The sequence below is a fragment of the Temnothorax americanus genome, unplaced genomic scaffold, assembly GCF_048541705.1.
Source record: "Temnothorax americanus isolate GAGA-0224 unplaced genomic scaffold, ASM4854170v1 Scaffold12, whole genome shotgun sequence".
Lineage (NCBI taxonomy): Eukaryota > Metazoa > Arthropoda > Insecta > Hymenoptera > Formicidae > Temnothorax > Temnothorax americanus.
The window spans coordinates 2,309,572-2,325,171 of NW_027509253.1; the positions used below are offsets into that span (position 1 = coordinate 2,309,572).

The 15,600-nt window shown below is 39.4% G+C and overlaps 3 protein-coding genes across 4 annotated transcripts; 1 reads left to right on the forward strand and 2 right to left on the reverse strand.

Moving 5' to 3' along the window:
* Window positions 1–1,943: 1,943 nt before the first annotated feature.
* On the reverse strand, window positions 1,944–6,112 carry Asun (integrator complex subunit 13 asun). Its single transcript, XM_077398575.1, has 9 exons — window positions 5,897–6,112; window positions 5,735–5,809; window positions 5,288–5,574; window positions 5,126–5,216; window positions 4,732–4,939; window positions 4,269–4,648; window positions 3,882–4,046; window positions 3,234–3,565; window positions 1,944–2,631 (listed from the first exon to the last, which is right to left on the reverse strand). Exons 1-9 carry the CDS (start codon window positions 6,110–6,112, stop codon window positions 2,346–2,348), a joined length of 2,040 nt encoding a protein of 679 aa, XP_077254701.1. The 3' UTR covers window positions 1,944–2,345.
* Window positions 6,056–8,605, forward strand: LOC143893325 (WD repeat-containing protein 55 homolog). Of its 2 annotated transcripts, none has more exons than XM_077398577.1 (8): window positions 6,056–6,192; window positions 6,611–6,769; window positions 6,882–7,089; window positions 7,354–7,536; window positions 7,616–7,689; window positions 7,759–7,922; window positions 7,997–8,214; window positions 8,313–8,605. In XM_077398577.1, the coding sequence occupies exons 2-8, from the start codon at window positions 6,658–6,660 to the stop codon at window positions 8,569–8,571; spliced, it is 1,218 nt and encodes a 405-aa protein (XP_077254703.1). In that variant the 5' UTR covers window positions 6,056–6,192; window positions 6,611–6,657; the 3' UTR covers window positions 8,572–8,605. The 2 variants fall into 2 exon arrangements, with proteins under 2 accessions (XP_077254703.1, XP_077254702.1); XM_077398576.1 differs by lacking the exon at window positions 6,056–6,192 and adding an exon at window positions 6,389–6,530.
* Window positions 8,598–15,573, reverse strand: Sra-1 (Cytoplasmic FMR1-interacting protein Sra-1). The gene is made up of 19 exons (XM_077398570.1): window positions 15,302–15,573; window positions 14,911–15,170; window positions 14,658–14,837; window positions 14,230–14,411; window positions 13,621–14,145; window positions 13,334–13,538; window positions 13,015–13,229; window positions 12,798–12,928; window positions 12,534–12,704; window positions 12,373–12,455; window positions 12,035–12,103; window positions 11,783–11,856; window positions 11,246–11,651; window positions 10,962–11,161; window positions 10,349–10,878; window positions 10,151–10,245; window positions 9,837–10,075; window positions 9,599–9,746; window positions 8,598–9,518 (listed from the first exon to the last, which is right to left on the reverse strand). Exons 1-19 carry the CDS (start codon window positions 15,351–15,353, stop codon window positions 9,309–9,311), a joined length of 3,975 nt encoding a protein of 1,324 aa, XP_077254696.1. The 5' UTR covers window positions 15,354–15,573; the 3' UTR covers window positions 8,598–9,308.
* Window positions 15,574–15,600: the final 27 nt, after the last annotated feature.

A 15,600-nucleotide genomic window follows, 5' to 3' on the forward strand; every position in this document is an offset into this window, starting at 1 on the left:
TTCATCTGAAGCTGAAATCTGAGAAGCAAGCGCTGCAATATAGTTCAAGCTACATTATTACAGAAATCAACACATTATATAGAATAGCAGGATGATGTTATATATAATTCATATACTATACAAAATTATCGATAAAAAGTAGGCATTTAAAAAGATACAGAATAAGTTATGTATTATTAAAGGCGAAAGGAAGAGATTTAACAATTCTTTCTCTCTCTCTTCTTCTCTTCTGTCTTCTGAAGTAACGTTTGTGAAAAATCTAAGAAAGCCGTAACGGCGAATGCTTCGCAGAAAGTTTGAGCATGAAAAATTCGTATTTGAAGGACGTAAAAGTGTTCGTGAAGGAACCGAGCACTCTCGGACACCTCTACGTCTGCACATTCTACCACGTGTTGCTTCATCTCCGCACGCACGCATGCACGTGGCGCGTACGTCCGAAAAAAAAATGAGCAGCGTGACAGACATGTGCACGCTGCAAACCCATACTTACGTATACACGTACGTATGTATGCGCGCGTTTACATGCATAAGTATACCATTGACCGGGATATCCTCTATCGCCTGTCTCGGGATGAATGAACCGTTACGTCATGCACTTGTACTCACTGGTCCCTTTCCGCAACCCTCCTCTTTCTCGTCCTCTTCCTCCTCCTCCTCCTCGTCCTTCTCTCGTAACCTCCCTCTCGCCCCCTCGCCGCGGTCCCGTCTATCTCTCTTTTAGCGGCTTGCATTATACAAGGTGCGGCATAAGTAATGGCCTCGCTCGAAGGATCGATTTGATCGTCACATAATTTACCTCTAACTGCACCTTCTTACCTTCTCTTTTTGGACGAAGCGAACGATGGATAAATCTAGAGATGGATCTAGTAAGGAGTCCGGGACGTTCTCGAGGAATCGTTGGGACTTGGACGTGCGGGTGGGCCTTTGGATTCTTATATTCGCGGCACCTAAGATTAAAAAAATTTGTAATTCTTGATATTCTTAGATGTCTAATATAAATAGACTTATCATCCAAGTCTTTTAATTTTCAACCCTTTAAGGGATCTTGATATCTTAATACTGCTAATATTAGAATTTTGGTATCTTAAATACTACAGAAATTTTTTGCCTCTAAATTACGATTATACTATTTGAGAACTTCCAAAACCCCGGGTATACACTACGCGGGCTTCCTTCCGTTTGTACATACGTCTTCCTCTGTCTTTGTCTAGCTCTCTCAAATTGAGAGAGAGAGAGAGAGAGATCGTGTGGCGCGTCACACCGAGGTACACGCAATACACACGACCGAGCGGCTCCTCTCCTTGCTCCTCTCGGCCCGGCATCCTTCCACGTTTATCGATTAGCATGGCCGAGCGCATGCCGAACTGAACTATAGATTCGACAGAGGTCGATGTATCGCTTAGACGGCTCAGACACTCGGCAGACGTGTCGACTAATAAAACAGCAGGAGGGGTGCAGAGCGGTCGGCGGCGGAGGAAGAGGAGGGAGCTGGAAATGATGTTGTACCACTGATACACTTTCGTCCCACGCAGGTGGTCTTCGCACAACATTAAGTTGACCGATGATGCTCATGCCAATGATCGTATCCTTAAATCCTATTTTCGTCCTTGATCCGAAACGGCCGAAACTAAATTCTCACATTTCAGTCTCCTCAGCTTATTGATGTAAGTTTGTATTGCAGACACGAGCATATGCCTTTTGTCTTTCTTTTCCAATCTCCAACACAGATCCTATTTTCTTCTCAATTCTCGTTACATCTCCAATTTTTAATAAATCGGTTTTTGTGCCAAAATAAAATTTTTGTTTCTAAATTTTTAATTTGTGATGGTCCTATAAATCTGTGAATTTTAGTAAATCTTTCACTTTATTTCAGTGATAAATCATCAAATCCATAAATTTTTGCGAAAGATTCATTGATATTTATAAATGTCAATTCTGTAAATGTCAAACACATGATTCTGTAGAATTATAAATTATTTAAATCCTATTATAATTATATGTCATATATAAGACGTTTGAAAACTATAAAATAATTCTCTTCCTTATCTTCTAAATAATTTAAAATTACAATTTTATAAATTATATATTATTTCAGGATTGTGTGTGTGTGTGTGTGTGTGTGTGTCGACATAATAAATTAACACAGAAATATGCACTTGCTTTTAATGTAAGGAATGTTTAATTATCGTCATAATTTTTCGCGTAGCTTTGACTTGTCAAACACATCCTATATAGTCACGAATATAATGTCGTTGAATAAATTTATTAATATATTTAATGTGATGAATATTTACAATGTCACATATGGCGTCCCCCTACGCGGTCCACCCCGTCTCTTTTATCCATTAGCCTTCTAGGATGGTCTCTCTGGGTTCTCTTCCAACGTCCTTCAAATTGGGATACAGCTTCGCTTTAAGACCGTCGCTATTGATTCTACCATGGAAATCTGGTTTTCTGTCCTTTGTGGCGCTGCGCTGCGACCAGATGTCCAGGAGGCTCTTCGACGCGGCAATGTTGCTTTTGTGTAGCTGTTTGGGCAGAGGTATCGACACACTTGCCGGTGGTGACATCGGCGAGTCCGTCGTTGCTCGGATCACGCTGACCCTGGCGGTTCCGTCTTCCTTACCAAAGCTATAAAAGATCAAGATTTAGATCGTCAACTTTTTAGACTCCCAAATCTTCAAATTTTTAAATTTCTTGAGAATATCTCGATATATTTGTGTTTCGAAACTCTATAGACACTTATAACTTTAGTTATATTTTAGATCAGATCTCTAATGTTCTCAATTTTTCAGTCTATTATAATCCTTAAATAGAATTATTAAATACAAACAAATTCTCATCGGTTTGAATCTTACTCACTTACAAATTAATTTCTAACAAGAACTTATATAAAGTTTTGCTTAAATAAATAAAACTGCAATAATAAAATGTAAGTTAATATTATGATTTTCATAATATAATTCGTTAAAATAACGTTCATTATAATACGTTCTGTATGTACATGAATATCTGACTATTCTTTTTTATTTCTACCTTTTAAAATGTATCATAAAGTGCGGGTAAAATTAATATTAATATTGCGATGGACTCCAGATAAGAATGAAGACATAGCGAGAAATTAAAAATACGAAAGAACATAAAAGCCATTGTAGCAATTCAAAAATTTTAATTTAGTTTAAAATAAATAAACTGTAATTTACTTATAAACTGTGATTTAATTTTTTAATTACCTATCCAACTCCCGCAGAGCCTGATCGAGTTCCACCTTGTCCTTTTCGTCTTTATTCCTGATCTCCAGTAAACAATTAAGGACTTCAGTATGTGCGGCCGAATTGTTCGCGTGATTCTTAAGAAACGTTTCTATCTCATCCCACAGCAAACGGTAATGTTCTTCTCTGCGTACTCCGCCTTTCCCGCCGCGTCCTCCGCCAATGCTTGGCAGAGGCAAAGTCTCGTGTTTAGCCTCTAGCCCGAGCACATTAAAAATTATTTGCTTGCACTGGAGCACCTCTTCTGTGGTGAGCTCCTCCTTTACCATTAATTCTGGAAGTGGATCTATCACCTATATGATGAATTTAAGAATGTTTTGTGTCAATATTTTTCTCTAGAATTCAAAAATTTAATACCTAATAATAACGAGGTCTTTGGAATTCTACATTGTGATGTTCTAAATTTTTATAGATTATAAAATAATTATAAATCTCTATATTATTAAGAGAAATTAGAATTTAGTCAGAACATTCCAAAATTTAATTAAAAAATAAATTATAGTTTTTAATTATATTTATAAGCTATACAATTCTAATGACCAATTATATATGCAGTAAAAAAAAACTCTTTTTTAAAAACATGATACAACATTTCTTCAATATACAAACCTGTTTTAAATTAAACATGAGAGTGCTGGAGATAGTCATGGGCCAATATTTAGTGTGACGTTCCAGTCTTGATCTCATCTTTTCTACTAGACCTGAATCAGTACCTGAATTGGAAGTACGTTTTAGCGGTACCAGTATGTTATTTCGCATGAGAATGCCGAAATCCTGCGACAAAAAGATTAACGAATCAAGATAATGTATCGCACACAAATCAAATTTCATTTATAACAAAAAATATGAGCGTCTACCAAAAATGAAATTAACATTGATATATAATTTTTTACAGAAGATTAAGATAATAAAATAGCAGAAAATGACAGAATTAATATTAATGTGGACTAATTAATTAAATATGCAATTACTAAATATTAATTACAAGCATCCTACCGTTATTCTATAATCCGTAACACGTCCACCGCATCCTTCACTAATGGAAGGTGGATCCTCGAGCACACTGCGGGCAGTAGATAGCGTATGAATAAAAATCTCGCCACCGTGCGCTGCTAATAGATGGGAAATGGTCTTCCCACCAGCTTTCCTGGCCATTTCCAGCATTACTGATCTACCATTCAATAGAAAGTTGATCAGACAAGAAGACGGTCTGCTATTGACGTCCACTGGGGTGATTCGATGCATCGCCGTGCAGTTCTGCATCTCTGACGCGCTACAGCCGCGCGGCGTGCACCACTTCAACGTGACCGTCTCGTATTCCGATCCTTCTTCGAATCGCCTAAATGTTTTTATCAATGCCGAGTCTTGCGGATTACCTGCAACCAGCCAACGAAACTTTATGGTATCTGAAGTATCTGAATTTAAAGACTGTTGGAAAAGAAATATTGTTAACCGAAACCTTTCAAGATCGCAGTGTGCGCGGCAGAAGAATGAAATATCTCCACATCGTAATTGGCAGACGAGCTCGCGTTCTGCTCCTCTTTCATAGGTATACCCGTTACCGTAGTACTGGCCAAATCATAATGAGACAAGATCAAATGGGATAATTTGGAATGGAGCGCTGAAGCTTTGATCGAGTGGACTTCTACTGTCAGAAATGGTGATACCTGTGTAAGAAAATTAATTTAATATGTATAGCAAATTGAACAGCTTAGATTACTATAACAAATATTACAAATTATTTAAAATTGGAATATAAAATATATCTTACAAAAGACTGAGAAATACGCCTAATTATATTTAGCAATAAAATAGAAAGAATTTAAAATAATTATTAATAGTCAAAGGTTTACCTCTCGAGGACCTTGACTGGTGACTTGAGATTCAATATTGTTGGGATATATATTCAGTATGACCAAATGGCAATAATCAACGGGAATTAAACTGCAAATTAGAGCAAAAATGATTATAATGCGTGACAATTTAATAAGATATCTACAGAGAAAAATACTGACTTATCGGAGGCTAGCGCTTTCTTGTTTTCCTGCACTAGTTGACTTAAAAATATGTTCTCCAAGCTCTTCATGTTGCTATTGTCACGCGCACTTGTGATGCATATTACCCTGCCCCGGTTTATCAGCTTGCTGGTATTCTCGTTCAAAGAAGTTCTTTTCTCGTGCTGGATCTCGGAGCACTCATTCAGATTCTCGATCGCTACGCGCAGACCGTGTATCACTGAATTGTCCTCCCCAGGTTCCGGAGTCTTCGTCGGCACTCCTAAAATGGCAGTGCCGTTCATTATCTACGAGTAAAACCACTTCCATTATTTCTCTCATTAAACGCATCCTTTTAGCCCAGAGATGCACTTTGTATATCAGTAACCGTAGACATTTGCATTTTATTAATTAGATATTCATTAGTCAACAAATAAAGAAATATAGAAGTTTAGAGGGGACACTTACATGATTCAAATTCTGCTGCAATGGGCTCCATGAGTTCAGCATATAAGCTGCACGATCGCTCACAACAAATCTAATCTGAAGAAGAAAAAATAGTAATAATGACAATAGAGACAACGCTGACGATTATTATTAACAACACCGTAGCACGGTCGGTCTGCGTACCAATTTTCCTGTGGGAAAAAGGTCCCATACAATACGACAGTACTCCAGCGAGGCCTCGACGCTGGTGGTCCACAGGGACTTGCAGACCGGTGCCAGCGGTATCAGATTCTGTCCCCTACTCTTCAGGAAGTCGAACTCGAGCGGGCACTCGGTGGAGATGCTGAAATACGGGGTGTGATCCAGCACGAATACAGTCTTGTGGTTCGCGGGATACATCGTACGCCTCTCGCCCGCGAGGCCGCACACAAAATAATAAACGATATCCTCGTCGAGCGTGTTTACCTCGCGCTTTCGAGGTTAGAGTACAGCCGTCGTGTCCGTCTCGCGCTTCGTCAGGTCGATCGCATTATTCTCGGAATTGTTCCTCCACGTCGACGATCAACAAAGTCGGGAAAGGAGCGAGCGATAAGCGGCGTACGCGGTGTACCGACATGTTTTCCTTTCCACTTGTAGATAGAACATAACCTCAATCGCGCCGGTACCCGCGTGGCGCGTGGCACAGGCTGTTGTTCAGCGTTGCGATAATTGAGTTATTGGTTGTACTCATATCTCGATTATCTAAAGAAAGTTTCAACGAAGCGCGAAGTATCCCTTTTTTTTCCAAGGATGCACTGGAAAATGGGCAAATCGATGGGTTTGTGACGCGTTACACATGTCACAAGATTTGTAACGTTTGTCTTTCATAACATTCAAGCGAATATAATTGATTCGCAGATAATTTGTTATCTGACGATGATGACAGTGACGACAGTGACGTGAGTATGGACCAGGATACAAGCGACGACGATGAGAGTTCAACAAACGAGTCAGCGTCGGATAGCGACGATGGAGTTCCTGTCAAGAAGTCGAAAGCCTCGGCGTCCTCTTCGGCAGGTATTCTTCTTATTCTTTTCAATTCGTGTGTAAATTTTTGTAAAATAAAATTGAAGTGATCTAATGAAAGTTTATATCTATCTTAAGGAAACTGTTTTCCAAATTTTTCCAGGCGAGCCATCGTCTCAGCGAAACGAAAACAACGATGAGGAAGACGTTAATTCTGATACGGATGAAGTTGTCAAAGCTATATTGGATGCGAAGAAGTTGCACAGGAATCATCCACCTTCTATTACGTTAGAAGATATGATAACAGACATATGTTTTCATCCTAAAGTGGATACTATAGCTGTAGCCAGTATCACAGGGGATGTTTTCATGTAAGTTTGTGATAATGCATATTTTAGAGCGATTTTAATCATTTACTTAACAGATGATAATATACAATCAATAGAATTGTTTTAAATTCTATATAATGTGATATTTTTTTATTTAATCTTTAATCTTTCTTTTTCCATATATTAAAAATTAAACAATAAAACAATAATTATTCATGTTAACAAAATGGTACAAATGTGGTTTAATCGGAGTTTAGTTCAAGTCACCCTTAGTTCCAATGAAACATATGCATTTTTTTACATTAGGTATAAATACAACAATGAGGAGACAAATCTTGCATCTACCATGGAATTGCATCTTAAAGCTTGCCGTGACATTGAGTTCAGTGCGGATGGACGGTCATTATTTTCGACTGGGAAAGATCTGTGTATAGCGATTACCGATGTGGAAACAGAAAAATTAATTAGGTTGTACGAAGGAGCCCACGAGTATGTATTATATTCATGTGTGATATCATTAATGCATTGACGATACTAATACGTTTTTTATGATTTAATTGTATCTCAGGCAACCTGTATACACAATGACGATAATCAACGAGCATGTGTTTGTAACAGGCGACGATGATGGTGTAGTAAAACGTAATGCTAATTAATATCTCTTTTATACCGAACTAAATCAATTTTATACATAAAGAAAAATGTTTTAAGTCTGGGACCTCAGGCGAAAGGAAAGCGAGCCGGTATTTTCTATAAAGGAGGTAGAAGACTACATCAGTGCAATGATAACTAATAAAGATGCCAAGTACTTAGTTTGCGCCAGTGGCGCTGGTCTGACAACTATAAATATACCGGAAAGAAAGCTGCATGTACAGGTATTGTAAAACACTCATGATCTATAATAAACATATGTAGTATACCAAGTCGATGTTACACACGCATTGCATAGTCCGAGGAACACGATGACGAGCTGACCTGCCTTGGCTTATTTAAATATGAAAGCAAAGTATTAGCGGCTAGTAATAAAGGGAAAATGTACGTGTACAATTGGGGAGAATTTGGACTACATTCGGACGAATTTCCAAGTGCCACAAAGAAGGCGATAAATTGTATGATTCCCGTTACGGAAAATGTAGTGATAACTGGTGAGGAGGATGGAATAGTTAGGTAAGCGATAAAGAGAGAATTATGCGACATTTTATGATATACAAAGATTGTATCATTTGTACGATATTCATGTAATATCACGTCTGTACAATGAACAGGGCAACTAGTCTGTTTCCTCATCGCCAACTCGGCATAGTTGGGCAACACAACTTTTCCGTCGAGACACTCGATATCAGCAACGACGGGACTTTAATAGCATCCTCTTCGCACGATAATGATATCAAATTCTGGAATGTGCGGTATTTCGAGACCTTGAACGTCGCCGAACCGAAAAAAGGTGGAAAGCGAAAATGGCTCGAGCACAATCTTCCTAGCAGTCAAGTTAATAATCGATCCGATTTCTTTTCAGAATTGTAATTTCAAAGATAATAAAGTTACATAACTTTGTCAATTTGTACTGTTTAATCGAAAGATATACACTATAGATATAATAGTTCTTACATATCGTTCTAAAATAATGGCATTTAGTTTTGAACTCATTTGACATCGTTTAGCATATCGGAATAAACGGATGAACGAGTAATATTACGAATCATGTGCATTTTATACATAGTTATCGATACATGCGCACTACACAAACTTATATGTGAATATAATATTCATGTATAATACTTTGTTTTGATTAAACTTGGAAAATATCTTAGAAAATATATAAGTCCATACATATTCTACTACATTGGTGGATAGCTATATTTATATCGAGGATATTATCATACGTTATCAGTTCTTTTATAAATTGTTAAAGCAATATTATATAGTCCATCTAGATATACCTATCATGTATCATTAAATAGATTAATTAAAATCATGGCGTGCTTTAGGAGTAGATGAAACTCTCAAATTCGTCTTTTTTGTAATTCTAGAAATCTTATCTCGGTCATAAAAAATGTGCTCTGGTAAACATTTATAGCAATTGAATTAAATAGATGGAATATAAATGATATTCTGATATAGGTAATATAAAATATGAAAATTTTAGCTAGGAATATTCCTCCGTGAACAATTAAGGAATGATTTCGTTCTCTTTCGAGTCCTATTCAAATTCCATTATAACGCAATTAGTACACGAAATACAATTGTTTTATCGTTACCGCTTATTGATGATTTATCTGGCGTAAATATTCAGGTGCGTGATAATGTTGCGCGTGTGCCAGCGAAGGGTGTAACGGAGGCTGAAAACAGCGCACGTGTTCCACGCTTGCCGCATCGCTGTCTCCGCTTTTCAAATATTTATTCAACACGGCAAATATCTGCGAGTTTAATACTTGAAATCGCCTTATCCGATCCACCATCCTCTTCAAATGCTTTAAAGACAAGTAACATATTGTTAGCTAGAATGTAAAGTGAGCAGATCATCAGTCATGCATATGGATTGTATACTTACTATTCCTTTAACGTTCTCGTCTTTGCCATCCACACGTTGCACTCGAAGAATGTGGTAGCAGAAATCAAGTGCCTCAAACCTACGTTGTTGGCCCAAAAGGACGACCATGGCGCATCCAGCCCAGTGCAAACCTTCGCCGAACAACTCTCTACAAGAGAGAAGCAACCGCAATCATTGTCAATGTTGATACACAAAGAAGCGTATATATATATTACGTTACATTAATTATTATACTAACTCAACAGTAAATTCAGTTTCACCAACGGGAATACAGTATACAAATTGAAGCGCGCTCCAAAGTCTATGGAATTCCGTGCATTCGTCCACATTCATTACACCATTTACCGGCGGTGGCCCGACCCAGATAGGGTCGTCTAAGAAACTTCGTAATCTGCTAAGCACAACTTCGAATATCGATAAGCCGCAGCACAGTCGCTCGCGCGTCAACAAATCTCCTTCCCTGGCGATCATGGCTTGCTGAAAAGACAAATAGATTAGATTAAAAAAGATGAATACAGTGTATGCTTGGGAGATACGTTGCACGTTGCTTACCTTAGCGGTACCTAATTTATCTACGTTGGGAACAATTTGTAAAGCCGCATACTTCGCCTCTAATCGTTTCTGTTTGGTCTCAGGTTTCTCTCCCTCTGAAAATTGCATGCGTAAATAATAAGCGTCTAACTTTCCACACACAACTGTTCTTTACTTCTACTCGAATTAGTTTGTATATGCCAAGTAACTGCTTCTCACCTTTGCAGTAGGGTCTGGGCAAAATATTCTGAAACGGCGCTGCATGTAGCAAATCGCACACTTCCTCTTGTGACAGAGCTTGTTCCATTAAAAGACAAAATAGAATCGTATTGCCAAACTCGCGGAAATTATGAAACAATTCAGTCTTAGCGTCCGGGTATTGCACAATGTCGTTCAACTGGGCATGATAATAGCCCAAAACTCCAGGGGATCCGTAATCGTATCGTGGAAGCTTGCAGACTTTAGGCATAGCTTCCATCAAAGTCTTTGTAAATTGATGCAGGCTTCCTTGGATCAAGGTCTTAACAATCTTCAAAAGTTCTTCCATAACCACAGCTATCCCCTGATACCCAAGAAGCTTACATATAGTACGAAAATGATGCGGACCGACGAATCCCGTATACTGTCCATATTGAGTGCTGTAAGCCAGATTCAACTGCTTACTACCCCAGAGATAATGATGCGACATTTGCGGCGGTTTATCTCTATGAACGGGTTGTACGAATTGTAGGCCGCGACACTTGACAAATCTGTAAAATAATACATGTTAACAACATCAAATCGATAGAACGGATACGCTAACAATAAGCGTATAAACGTAACACAAGTATACCTGTTTGTGGCGGCGTTGTAACAATAATTCGGTAAAAAGTCGTAATTCAATTCCCAGAATACATGAAGGGTGATTCTTCCGTATGGGGCTAGAACATTGTGATTCGCCTCTCTGAACATGGCATCGTACTCGTCTAACGCGAGCCACTTACTTAAAAGCTTGTGAGTAAGGCGATTGACTTGCAACAAACCGTCTAGCTCCTGCAGGATATCAAGTATCGATTAATTGCAGGAAACACTTGCAGCGCAACGATTATAGACTGGTCGCATGCATGCGAGGCTTACCACGACTCCAGTTATATCGCCGGATTCGAATTTGCTAATGGCCAAATCCAATGATTTTTGCATATCCGCGTTGATGCGTTGCGTTATAAGTTTGTTCAAGTCAATACTTCTTCCCAATAGCTGAACGTGCCTCTGTTTCAGCAACGTTTCGTATCTGTTAGCACGGGGATATGGAAGTAAATACGCCCCGAGAGCTACACATTCTACTCTGAATCGTTTGTCCAACAAGATACTAGCCGCCAGCTGCTTGTAATGCGCGAAAATCTGTTCGCTAAGTTTGTAAACGAATTGATCGAAGCATAGATTTACTTCGGCTTCCACTTCGTCGTATAGAAATTGTTTACGGAATATCGTCAGTGCGTACAAGGCGCTATCATTATATAAATCCAGAGGATACAAAACGTACCTGCAAAATTAATAATAGCAATGATATATCGTCGGAATAACTACTACGTGCCACACAAATGTATGCGTTGCATTCTAATTCATAATTTAAGAGGCGCTATTGTATTATTGATAACTCATATAGGAACTTACTCCATCATCGATGGTTCCTTGCTTCTCAATATGTGATCGGTCAATATCCACGGCATAGACATTTCAATGGGAAACTGAAACAGTTCACCGATTAAACGTTTGGATATAAAATATGACGAATCGTATTTCTATGTGGCATCTTTTGCAACGATAGGTGAAATAATGCCTGAGAAAACTGAGTTTTAAACTGTAATTTCCGGCATTGTTTCGAACGTGGCATCGGTTATTGTACGCGCAGCGAACGAGAAATACCTGAATGCGTTTCTCCATGGTGATTAAGTCGCTGCACTCCTCGTTATGCTGGTGACGTACTTGGCATTTCTAGTCATGGAATAAATTACAGACTATTTTACAGGTTATTTTCATAATAGTAGCTTCGGTATGCAAGCAAATGGAAAAGGTGTTAAAACAAGTCGCAAAATTTATGCTCGTTAATCGGTGAATGCTAAATACGGTCTCTGCACATTCAAATCAGATGAATATGATCGTCCGTACGCAGCTATTGATTTCTTTTTCCAATCGGCAAATTGTACGATGCGGAGATCTTAAAATTACGCTGAGAGTCAAGTTAAAAAAATAACGTTCTTTACCTGTATTTTCCTACCCATTGTCATTTCCAGATAAAATTCTCTGTACCATAGCTGCGACAAGTCGCAACAATTCTGTAGAGATTCTACAAAAGGAAAGAGAAAGAGAAAATTGTTAAGAGAAAGCAGAAAAATAATTGTGGAAATAATAGCCATTTACTTACCACTGAAATTCAGAAGATAACCCCAGTAGAAACTAGTTTTATGGAACTGATCAATTTGAACGAGATATTGGCCGTCGATGTCTTTCCTTAGAGTACGTTTCCCACCGCTTTTGTCGGCTATTAATGATTCTAACATGGTTCGCACCATATACAATTGCGTGGAAGACGGACCTATTTAGTTTCATCGTAATCAGTTTTCAAAGTCGATAGCAACGCAAAAGTAACAAATAAATATGGCATGCGGCGTATTAATGGAAGACTGACCAACGTTTCTTCGCGGGACTTTAATGCCGAATCCATTATCTGGATCTTTTTTGCCTTTCAAGGCGGGATCTCCGAGTGGTTCCACTCCGAAATGCCAATCCGCACAAGTTTCTCTAACGGAAACAATTATACTAAAACAAAACAAACAAACAAACAAAAAGAAATAATGTAGAAGACCATTTTAACAATTTATAGTTAATATAGTTTATGTTCTAACCTTCGAATCAAATCCTTTTTATTTTTGATCGCTTTCCTTAATGGTTCACGCAATGCAAGCTGCACAAAGTCTTGCAGCTCAGCATATATATTCCTACGTATCGCGTCAATAAAAACTGTCTCCATACGCGCCATCAATACCTGCAATCCTTTAATCATCGCTATAACTTCTATAAGAGCAAACTTCTCCTCGTCAGTGTAGTTATAGCGCGTAGCCTATGTATGAAAAGTAGTGTCAATAAAAATAAATATTTTTCTAAATTAATAAACGTAATAATAATGTAAAATGCTGAGGGATATTAATAGAGCAATAATCATACCCTTTCGTATTCTTCAGCCTCTTGCGGACATTCTTTGTTCATGTGATGGTCAGTGGGATGCAGTAGCTTCCAACTGTACAGCTCCGTCACAACACTGGTCCATTGCGAGAGTAACTGTAACCCGCGTAACGCCAGTTCCGCGGTGTCTCGATTTTCCGTGTCGCTTCGGCATTCCTTGTACGTCGTAGTCACTTCGTTGCTATATCTGTACAATTATCAAACGTTGCATTGTCAAGCAGGCACCAAGTTAAGAACGAAAGAGATAACGAATAAGATATCAATGGTACCTTGCCAATTCACTGATATACTTCACGTGATCTTCTCTGATCTGAGGAAGGTGCACCATAAGATCGGCTTGCGGACTCATGCTATTTGACGACGCAGACAGCGGCCACTTTGACGCGTCAAAGTGCTTCGAGCGTTTGATATAATTGAACGGTGCAATTTGCATGTCTCCGAACAATGGCACTACCTCCAGGTTCTTAAAGATTCTATCGATTCTATCCAACTTCAATTTTTTCTTTGCGTCGAGCTTATTAATGTTACACAATTCGCTGTCCATCAGGAATAAACCGAAGCCCATCACTTTCACCAACATGTGCTTCTCATTAGGCGTGAGATACATCTTAGTTTCAAACATGTGGACACAGATATTGACCACGTCCGCTAGTAATTCCTCATATCCCGTGATCTTCTCGAGATTTTCTTTAACCGTGTCGCGAATTTTATTTTGCGTCGCCAAGAACATTGACAAATTCTGGGATTCTTGCAGTGTCTGAGAGTCCGACATCACCTTCAGGAACTGGGCAGCTCTAAAAGATTAAGCAAAACGCACTTAAGAATAAGAGGAACGGCTGAAAAAAATTCAATGAAAATCTTATTCTCTACATTCTCACCTTCTATATGTGGAATAGTCATTCTTTACGCTGGATTTCATGTTTTTCAATTCGTCCAATACCGCAAACATGTTAATGAATTTTCCCAGGGTCAACAAGTATGCCTCGGATACAAAATCCTTTCTTTTCTCATGATGACACAATCGCTTAACTTCTGCTGAAAAGCGTTCAATCGCTTTTCTCTGAAACATGAATACACATATATGTGCGACACGTAGAGAAAGCCAAACTCCGATTGACTTAACTTGTATTTGATTCGACCGGTCAAATTGCTCGAGACAACATTTTTAAATGTATAATTTGTTGTCCCTAAATTCTTTCTTACGTCAATTTCAAACAATAAAAAAATTGTACCTGTGTTTCACCGATAAATGAAGTTAATCATAGTTTAGCCAAAGTTACCGCAACGCAAAGCAATTTAAACTCACTTGAAAATACATGAAATTCAGCAATTTGTTCACTTCGGGTGCCAGCACCTCCACCGTCTTCTCGTAAATCTCCACTCGGTTTGGCTGCTCGTTGGATTTCGGCTGTGGAATCGCGCGCGAGCAGCATCTCCAGGTATACAGCATCACCGCATGCTCCAGTCCTTCTTCCAGCAACTCGTTCTACATTTTTTAAACGATTTCCATTGAATTGCGCGCACACATCGGGGGGTCTGCGATCAATGGCTAGGCTTACCAGACTCGCGTGTACGGTCGCTTCTTCTATATACTTAGCGATACCCGTCACAAAGCCATTTCTGTCCTCGAAATTGGTGTCAAAGTTTGCCTGATACACCACGGAGCACGGTTGGGCCTCTATGCAGGGCTGCTCATCCGGCAGCGTGAACTCGTCCAGCACGTCGACGTTCGACAGAGCGTCGCCCAGAGTAACCTTGTCGGTGGTCATCTCGTCGGTCTCTCGCGACTGGTCCTCCGTGAGACAAGGTCCGGTGAAATCTAAGAGATTAAGTGTGCTCCGTAACAAGGAATATGTATACCTCTACGTGCGTGGACAATATTTATACGTATTTCACACGCGCATCGCGACACAATCTCGGGATCTCGTCAGATCCGCCGTTCAGACTCACGAACGTCGGCGAGATCGCGGACGGGGACAGTCCCGGACCCACTAATAGACATCTCGAGACGCGAACGAGCGTTTCCCACGGAGCATCGTCAGCGTTGAAACTAATTGTCGCGACGACCCCGATATCCCGTCGCCACCGCGAGCCGCTTTCCGTTTCCCGTCGTCGTTTCACTCGTTTCCCGAACGTCAAAAATTGATGGCATAACATACAGGCGTGCTGCGTATGTACGCGGAACAGGGGAGGATCGGAGGATGTCGGATGTCAGAAGAGGAAACACCGGGAAGACGGAGGATTGGGGA